Source organism: Galeopterus variegatus, unplaced genomic scaffold (assembly GCF_000696425.1).
Source record: "Galeopterus variegatus unplaced genomic scaffold, G_variegatus-3.0.2 Scaffold1310, whole genome shotgun sequence".
Classification (NCBI taxonomy): Eukaryota; Metazoa; Chordata; class Mammalia; order Dermoptera; family Cynocephalidae; genus Galeopterus; species Galeopterus variegatus.
The window spans coordinates 28,484-38,708 of record NW_007727421.1 but is presented as its reverse complement, the minus strand read 5'-3'; the positions used below and the strand labels follow the sequence as shown (position 1 = coordinate 38,708).

Below are 10,225 nucleotides of genomic sequence, written 5' to 3'. Positions count from 1 at the left end.
AATGTGTCTTTTTTCCTTCAAGGCGGTATGGGTGTTTTTCTTCTATTTTGAGTCCTGTCCAGCTTCATTTCCAAAGAAACTTGTCGTTCACGAAGAGAATTCCTCAATACCATTGTTAAAAGTGACGATTAGGGGTGAGGCAGTGGCTTAAGTTCATGTAGGTTTTTACTTTAGACCGTTATGCTGTTGTGCCAGACAAATAACTACTTTACATCTCTGTTTTGACTTTTTAACACATGATAACATTTCTGATATCTTACCATAAAACCAATTCTGAATTGTATGTTTTGGCAAAAATTATGATCTATGCCATTACAATGATATGGTCTATATATGTTCGAGCCATCCACTGACCTGTGTAGAGATTTTGTATTGATCTTGTCACGACATCATCTTGTCACGACACATGTTGTGAGAAGATCAATACAAAATAGTTAGATGTCTCTGAACCCCTGGGCCATAAAGGGACCGCCTTATGACCAGTCAGGGCTGCTGGGGCACATATTCCTTGGATGATAGCTAGAAGTCCTGACAAGCCCATGAAAGAAGTTCGAGCCGTCGTCTGACTGCTGCGTGGTAAAGCACTTTCTCCATTTGCGACACTGTTCCCAAGAACCTGAATGTGGGACATTAGCTTAATTAGGGGCAGGAGGAGACTGTTCCTATTGGTGTCTGTGTAACTCTTGTGGCTTCCCTGGGCAGGGAACTCAGATAATCCTGCTTCTGTAGAAGGACAGTGCCTGGCCAGGGCTGAGCCCTGCATGACAGTTCTGAGCACCTATCAAGTAAGGCCAGGTCCTCCTGCCACCCCTGCCCCTCTGGCCCCACCCTTCTTTCTTACAGTGACATAGAGAGCCTCCCACTCGCTTCTGTTCTTTGCCCTGTTAAGTCGGGGAGCAGAGAGAACTGAAAAATTTATACATGTTGAAAATCACCTTTGCTAAGTTTGATCATATCTGTGACTTTACACCCCCCTCCCCCCACAGATACTTCTACTGTGGATTGATTAGATCTTTCACCTTTCTTAATGTAAAGACATATTTCTTCCCACTTGGTTTTATTTGCCTCTGCTCTTTACTATTGACAAAGAAGTCAGCTTTTAGTCAATGTTCCCTTCCTACCGTGTACCCCAGCAGTCAGGAACATGAGTGACGAGTTACAGGTTGGTATACTCGGTATAAAGGAACACCCGTACCTTTCCATCCTAGCATCTCCTACCTGCTGTCTAGGAAAATGCTGAGAAGAAATCATTCAGGGAGTAGAATGGTTTGCTATCTTTGACAGGCTTTCCTGTTCCTAGTGAAGTAACACCTTACAGCACCCCTATGGCCTGCAGGACTCCATCGTGGTACTGGGCTCCGCCAGCATGGTTGGCCTGTCAGAACGGTCCTTGCTGGTGCTTGCTGCATGTGTGCTTGCTGCATGTGTGCTTGCTGCATTTGTGTGTGTGTGTGTGAACCCTCCGCAGGTCGGGCTCTTTTGGAACAGCATGTGGCAGTAGTTTGGAAAAATGGGCCTGGGTTTGAATACAGTTCCCTTTTTGTGTGACTGTGAGTAGATTTCCTTCTCTCTGAATTTCATCGTTGAAGATATATTCCGTAGGGGTGTGGACGAGATTCTGTGAGGGTGTGGGGTTTCTGCGCAGTGCCCTGTTCACCATGATTCCTTTTCTCCCGTGCCTGTGCCAGGCCAATCCCAGCATTTCTCAGCACAGCTCGAGTTAGTGCAGCATATGGTTTATTTCAATGGCTCTAAGTATGATTTTAAGATACTATCAGTTGTGTAAAATGAAATAGAAAAGTATATAGAAGTATTCTAAAGTCTAATCCATCTGTTCTTCAAAGCAAGGCATTTGTTGTATTCAAATATTTTCTTAAGTTGTAACGTAATATCATTAGCCTTTTGAAATATATTGAACTTCTTAAAAACTGGCTGTTGTCAAGATGATTTTCAGGCAGAACTTTAGATTTTACGGTATGATCATTAGAAGGTCATATGAGCACCCAGATTATAACATTATTTTATTTTTAGTTTGATAGTCTGTGTAGAACAACACTAAGATTTGCAAGTGTAGGTTCTGTGTAGTCTCAGGTGGCATAGACAGTGGTGGTTTAGCTCTCCAGTGTCAGTAGAGAGGCATGTCCCTTCCTAACGCACAGCCTCCCTGCTCAGCTCTTCTGGTGCACACTCCTTGGGGCCGACCCCACACTCACTAGGGACAGGGGACTGGGGCAGGGGGGCTGCATGTCTACTAAGCATTCCAGGTGTGTCTCACTCTTAGCAACAGGTGAGAATCTTTGCTGCTGTTCGTGTCATATAAAAACCAAGCAAGGTTTGTGCCATTATTGTCATATACTGTTAGGCCATGATTAAGTCATTTAGTGTCCCCTGCATTTCCCCATCGTATTTGTCAGGGCAGTTACAGAGCAGCCAGTGTATAGATTCACATCCTGATCAGCACACACTCAACCAGTCACTGACTGGGTCCAGCCTCCTGAGACTTTATCCTATTGCCAATCCCTCTTAGCCCTCCAGGAGCTGCTTTCTCTTTGCTCTGAGCTCTCTAAATGCCTGGGAACATGGATGTGATGGAATACCTTTTCATGTCAGGTGTATGTTGTCCTGGGCTGGAAGGGCCCATCGTGTGACCAGGATTGAGGAGCTGGAACTAGGCTCTGAGGTGTCACCACCTGGGGTAGGACTCTTGGTTTAAGATGGATGGGACCATCTTCTCATCTTTACTCTTCTTTTTGTAGCCTTTTGAAAAGGCAGAGCTAAAATAAAGACTGTTGGGAAATAGGAGAATTAGTGGGTCTTGAAATCTCTCCATCTGTCACATGGCTCAGTTACGAAGGCAAGCCAGTTGACCATAGTACCCCATGCTGGTGTGCCCTGTGGCCAGCACTGGTTTTTAGAAGGTAATCTGGGTGCAGAGCCCTGCAGTGGAGGGGCAAGTGTAGGGACCAAGTGCTCGGAGGTTCCCCAGCCATCTCCACCTCAGAATCACCCCATCTGCTGTGGCTCTGGTGTGGTGGTGTGCCCTGCCAACCCTGCTCAAGCCCCTGGCACATCCCTGCTACCTACAGGACAATTTCACATTTGCCCGAGGACTGTGGTAACTGTCCCATTTACATTGTGGCTCATATTCACAAGTGAAGGAAGAATGTATGAAATAATGCTTATTCAGACAACTCATTCTGGTCTGTTCCATTCCAGTTTTTAGAGTGCTAATTAAACCCACTAAATTGTTTTCCCAGGCTAATGGGTCACAACTCAGTTTTAAAATAATGCTGTTTGAAGTCCCTCATTTTGGCATTTGAGACACTCTATGATCTTCCCCATTGCACCCTATTTTTTACTATTTTGCCAAAGAAAGTCATTCCCCAAGTAAGTTTCTATTGACTCCCTGTTGTGTAAACTCACCAAGTTTATTCCATCTCCTTCTGCCTTCAGTGCACCTTCCTTGCCCTTTTGAATCTCAGTTGAGTTGTCCCCAGCCTTAGCTCTAATGCCTCCCTTCTAGTAGGCTGGAGTGCCCTTAGTGTATTGTCACTGTAAATACATTTGTTTATAAATTATGTGTAACATTCGATCCAGATAACACACTGCCTGGTACTTGTCAATTAAATGATGTGGTTCTTTACCTTGTCTCCCCATGACAATTGAAAGTTCCTTGAAAGCAAGGCCTACCTTTGTTTCCTCTGCCCTCCATGGTGCTAAGCCCTTCACAGACCATCTTTAAACTGCTTGGTGACTCCTATGTTAGGTGTTCGATAGTTTCTTTTCCATACTAAGTGGTTATCACCTACCCGTTTGAAGCAGAATTATTTCTGGAGATAATTTTTGGGAGGGGGGATGTGAGATTAGTAAAGCCTGAAAAGAATTATTACTATTATTATGAGTCTGTAGACTTAGTTGAGTCCCTTCTTATCATGGTGAGCTTGTTTGGTTGAGTGGTCGATAGGAATCAATAATTTTGTTCATTTTATGTTCAGCCATATCAGCGGGAACAAGATTGGCTGGGAGAAGACAGGAAGCCACTCGGAGCCTCAGGCACGGGGAGACCCAGGAGACCAAACAAAGGTAGAAAGTCTGTCCTTTTTATTCTTTTAAGTTCTGGCTCTTTACCTATGTTGTATTAGTGATCGATTTAAAGAAGAGTCCTCTCTCTTTCTCTTTTGAGCATGGCGTCCAGTCATATAAACCTTTACACAGGGATGGGAAGAGAAGGAAGAGTTCAGAGCTGTGCCCGGCCTGCCTGTCGCCCAGCGTGGGGGCCACTGTGCACACCCCTCCCCGTGTATGCTCTCTGTGTGTCATCTTGGACACGGGGCTTAGAGCCTTCCTGAGCTCCTGCTTCGGTAGGGTTTTTGTGAGAATGAATTGGGAAAGCACCTGGATATGTACGTTAAAAATGGAAATCAATGAAATTTCATTTCCCCCCTTTTTTAATACTTCTACCTGTTAGTAGTGATCTCTAGAGATATCTTTTTAATTTGCAAAGCCATGTCTTCCACATGTGATCACCAAGAAGGGTCAGGTCTCCTGCTTTATTTACAGGATTGCCTGAATATCAGAAATTCATTTAAAACTTTTAAATGGTTTACTGTTGAATGATTGTCCTGCAAAAAAAAGCAGTGAACATGTTTCGTGGATACCTTTTATTTTTAAAGCACCTTCCAAAGCACTTTGAGTTGTTTTATGTCTATATTCTCGTGGAATGGAGTATAGAAAATACTAGTGAATTATATGAGTTATTCTTCTTAAGACTAAGTTTAGCACTTTTTATTTTAGAGGATAAAATTAAACACTTACATACCGTTATAAAGAATACATTTTGTTTAAAAACAGAAAAATTTATATGTCTCTAGAGTGGCACTAAATCAAGCAATAAGCAGTTCTTATTTCCAACGTTTATTCTGGTAAAGAACAAAAAAGTTTATTGTGCAAATAATAAGTGCTCTTGGGAACAATTCAGACTGTGCTAAAGCATCTCCCATCTTCCTTTCCTTTCCTCACCCCCACTGGCTCATGATAATCCATCACTAAATTAATAATTTGGGGTCTAGACTTTTCGTGTCCATACAGTTCATGTTTTTTTTTCCTTTTTGTCTTTTTTACTGACCGGTAACGGGATCGCAACCCTTGGTGTCGCGCCCGCCCCACACTCAGCCAGTGAGTGGGAACCGGTCTCCACATGGGATCCGAATCCTCGGCGGGAGCACCGCTGCGCTCCCAAGCGGCGCACTCTCCAGTGCGCCACCGGGCTGGCCCCATACAGTCCATGTTTTGATGGTTGGCTGTAACAGAATAGTGTTTCCACCTAACAGTATATCATGCACATCTATCTGTGTCACTATCTATAGATCTGAGCCATTGTTTTTAACGGGATAAGCTTTTTATTTTTTAACCTTTGAGTTTTGCTTGCCTATTATTAATTTGGGGCTTTTGGTGCCAACCACTGAGCTGTCGCAGGAAGCACCCTGTATTCTGAGCTGGGGCAGTGTGTGGCCTCGGGCTTCGGCCATGTAACCCCCCACATCTGCAGCCAGCCCAGCGATGACCACCGAGCAGCAACAAGAAGGGCTCCGGTTCCCGAGCTGGGGAGGTAGGAGGCGAGGGCTTTTGCCACACACCCCCTGACATCTGCACCCAGCGTGGCAATGACCAAGCCACTGCTGGAAGACCCCCGCTCTCCCCTCTGGGAATGTGGGGGGTGTCACAGTCCTCAATCCCACCCCTCCTCCTTCCTCCTTCTTCCATCACATTTCCTTCCCCTTTCCCCTCTCCCCCTCCCTCCCAACTGCTCTGCAACAACATCATAGAATGTAAAAAAAAAAAATTAATAAAAAAACCCCAAAAACACAAGTTACATGTGAAATAAATATATAAACAAAATGTAAAGTAAATGTATCAGTAAAATCTAAATAACAGGAAGATCCTTGCTACATTTGCCAAATAAACACAACACTATTTAAAAAAAAAATTGGGGCTTTGTAATGACTACAGAGAATGCTTGGGTTTGGGTTTCTGTTTGTTATTTGAATGCCAGCTGTGCCAGGGAAGAACAGGATCGAGCCAGGTGTGGGTTGGAACCCCAGTTCCGTGAATTAGTGGTCTTGTAACTGAGGTCAAATTACGTAGCCTCTGCAAGTGTTGGTTTTTTCATCTGTAGAGGGACTAGGCAAGATCTTGAGGAAAGCAGAAGCCCAGAGGAACAGAGCATGCGTGACAGTGCAGTTGCCAAGAGCCGAGGCCCCCGTGTGGGGCCTCTTCCTGAGGTGGCTCCTTCAGGCTTCTGCCCCTGTGCCCCCAGCCAGAGGGCACATGGGGATACACAGAGCCGCTGGGAGCATCAGGCCCAGTCTCTGGTGGCACAGTGGATGCCTATGGTGTTCTGGGAGTGAGGCTATCCAGGGAGGCGGATTGGATCGGAGCACTCTCTACCTCTCTTTAGGATGGCACGAAATCTGCTCTCTTCAGACAGGACTTGTCCTTGTACCCTCTGTGTTTGGCAAGTGGACAGGCACCTAGCACACTTTAACTTAGTGAAGATGTAACACACACTCGTTTTTCCTCCCTCCTACCCTTTGCTCTGTAGGCAGAAGGTTCGTCCACTGCCTCTTCGGGAAGCCAGCTAGCCGAAGGCAAGGGGAGCCAGATTGGCACTGTCCAGCCCATCCCGTGCCTCCTGTCGATGCCCACCAGGAACCACATGGACATCACCACACCTCCCCTGCCCCCCGTCGCGCCCGAGGTGCTGAGAGTGGCCGAGCACAGGCATAAGAAGGGGCTGATGTACCCCTACATCTTCCACGTCCTGACGAAGGTATTATCAGAGGATCCCTGGAGTGGCTTCTGTTATCTGACAGGTGGTCGTTCCTGTGGGTGTTTTGTCCTTTTGTCCTCTTTTGAATCCTTTTTCTATCTTTAAACTGTTTGAAACAAATTTTACTTTCTCATTTCTAAATTGAACAAAAGATGAAAATTTATACCTGTAAATACAACTTTAAAATACCTTGTGAAAAGTCTCACTTTCCCCTTCAATTTAGTATAAAATATTTTTGAAATTTTTAATGAAAATAATCACACATAACATTATTTAATGATTTGTAATTAATTTTTTAAATTTCAATTTCAGAATTTCTTAAACCATATGCTGTAATGTCAGGTTTAATTCTAATGTCAAGATATAGTATCTAATTTCTTTATTATTGTCCTTAGAAAATAATGTCTCCCCTTCTGAGTGGCTAATAGTGCTTCAATTATTCTGACTTGTTCATCTATCTCATTGAGTGCAATTTTAATAGTGCTAAAAGCAAACAAATGGAATATAGGATTTTCTTAACAATGTGCATGGTCAGAAAATGCAATTATCTTTTTATATAGTGATAATTTGCTTTATTAATGTCTTGCCAAATGTATGCTTCAATATATGCGTATAGATATAATATACATTTAATGTGACATTGTTTTTTAATCTTGCTATCTCAAATATATCTGTGCGTTTTTAAATTTCCTCAGTGCTGTGTAGTCTTTATGTTGGCACTTACAATCATAGACCCCCAATTTAACAAGTTATCTCAGTTATCAGATTTATCATGCAGAATTGGCTTATTATCATGTGTTATTAACACGTTTTTATCAATACTTATACCACCATATATAACCAGACTTTTTTCTATTTTCTGCAATCTATCTGTGGTTTATAAAATGGAGTCAGTAAATACAAAAGGCACTCCTATTCCACAGAACGCCCAAGGGGGACTTCAGCTGTTAATTGGCTCATCCAAATATTGCTTAATTTTATAAATTAAAGGACGTGAAGAATATTTAGCTAATACTATTTACTCAGCTCCTTTAATTTATTTTTTAGTTGTAATTGTCTCCAGATCTCATCTGTTATTTGATATGGGTATGCCTGTATTGTATCACTTTTCAGATTATGGTTGTAAGGTAAGCATTTTATTTTTCAGGTTCAACGTAAATTATAAAGGGTAAGTGAAAAGTTATGGAAGAGGATTTTGCTGAGTGTAAGGGACCAAAGTTTTGGGAAGACATCTTTCAAAATAAAGTGTAAAGACATAGCACCTGTTCCCTGTGGGGCTGGCTGTGACGTAAGGTCCCTGGAGCCACCTGCAGTGGTGTGAGGCCTAGATGGGTGGTCAGATCTGTACGAGGGCTGCAAACTGCACTGACAGTCTTCTTCAACAGTCAAGGAATTCAAGGGCAGATATTGATAAAATGACTGCGGTTGAGGAAAGTAAACTTAACTGTCTTTTCAGATTTTAAAATGCTACTTAAAATTTTTTGGTATATAGGGAAAAGTTTAGACTATAACGCATATTATCCTATGAGCTGAATAGCTCTGGTATTAAATTGTTCAGGCCAAGACATTTGCAGAGAGATGAAGCTTTATGGTGATGTAGAGAATTACCAAAGCATCATAACACTAAGAGAGGTATTCCCTAGAAGAACACAAGTAGCTAGCGGATTAGAAGTTGAAAGTACTGAGTACAAGGGGAAGACTGTTTTTGAAATTAAATTTATGTGAAAGAAAGGTAAATGTTACAAAATTATTATTAAAAGAATATATACCAATAGATTTAATAGACGTCGAAGATCATAAATGTATTTTTATGTTGTTATGAATGTCTGGAAATAAAATTCCTTGCAAACTATCTTGAGATATATCTTGATGCCATAAAATACCCAAGACAGGTAACCACAGGATTTTGGCAGTGATCTCAGCTGCTGAAGGCCACCATCAGTCATTTATCTCTTGGTAGCATGTTCTTGAGCCACAGGAAGTTCTTGCCATGTTGGCCCTGGAGCGTGAACAGGGTGGGGTGCTTTCATTTTTTGCCATAGCAGCTCTTGGTGTCCTTACCTGCCGTAGACTTGAACACCTGCCGCACTATGGCAGAAGCCTAATACACATTTAAAATGGAGAAATCTCTTAGGTAGATCATCTTCAATATGTGGTAAATTTTTATGGAAGACCTTGGTAAAGAAAATTTGACCATTTTATTTTCAGTATAATCAGTTTTTGGATTGCATATAGGTCAGTGAAAATTACAAATTTTGTTAAATGACCATTCTGACTCTCTAAATAAAAGTTGCAGTTTCTCAACATTTTCTATGGTTTTTGTTATCTGATGTTATCTGTCTAGACTGTTTCAAAGACTTTGGATTATCTATGTGGTTTTCTTTTGTTCTTGGCTTCAGATTAAAAATAAAATAATGTAGATTTTATTTTGATTCTTCGAACATATTTTTTGACCACAGCCTGCCAAATGAATTCTTCCTAAACATCTTGATGTAGGCAAGTCATTAAGCAATTGATTTGGAATAGAATTGCAATGTCATAACTGGAGATAATACAGTATATTTCTGTGAGTTTATTGTAAATTCAACATGAAAAATGTGCAATATTATTCTGCTTTCTTCCATGCAAAGGGTGAAATCAAAATTGCTGTTTCTATTGAAGATGAAGCCAACAAAGACCTGCCTCCGGCCGCCCTGCTCTATAGGCCAGTTCGTCAGTATGTTTACGGAGTCCTGTTTAGTTTGGCAGAAAGCAGAAAGAAAACTGAGAGACTTGCTTTTAGAAAGAACAGACTTCCACCAGAATGTATGTACTGTAAAAATCCATTGTTTGTTTTCCTCGGTACTTCGTAATCTCTTGTGCATTTTCTAAAACATTAGAAGAATCATGACTGAGTTGACCCAAGTGCCTCCATGTAAAGGAGGTGGGCTGTCATCGGGGGTAGTAGGCCAGGCTAGAGGCTCTTAGAAAAGGAGGAGAAGCACAGACTTTCTTCCTCAGTAACGTGCCAGTTATGATGTTTATTCAGTAAAATAATAAAACAGCAGGTTTACACTTTAAACTGAATGTTGATCTGAAAACAGTCTTGAATTGCCATACACTCTGTAATTACCATATCTTAGTAATCAGGACAAGTGTGTGTCTGTGCTCTCGTCTTTATGAGGTGCAGATCTGTTCTCTCCAGATGTCCTGTGTTCTGGAGAAAAGTTTTAACAGGTCTCTGTGAGCTACTTATGTGCTCCTGGAGTGCCACTGTGCACAGCTCTGCGGCGATAGAGGTGGCCATGGGACCCAAGTGGATCATCGCAGGATTGTAGCGATTGACCTCGGAGTCCTGTGCGATGGTTTGTCCATGCAGCGGCAACTTTGGGATGCAGGGTGAAGGCGGAAAGTATT

General features: G+C 42.2%; 1 protein-coding gene across 1 annotated transcript in view; it reads left to right on the top strand.

Moving 5' to 3' along the window:
* FAM120A (family with sequence similarity 120A) overlaps positions 1–10,225 on the top strand; it is a 102,636-nt gene that overhangs the window by 64,315 nt on the left and 28,096 nt on the right. Inside the window, 3 exon segments of the mRNA XM_008576200.1 lie at positions 3,996–4,083; positions 6,602–6,829; positions 9,460–9,634. Of these exon segments, the coding sequence (XP_008574422.1) occupies positions 3,996–4,083; positions 6,602–6,829; positions 9,460–9,634 (491 nt within the window).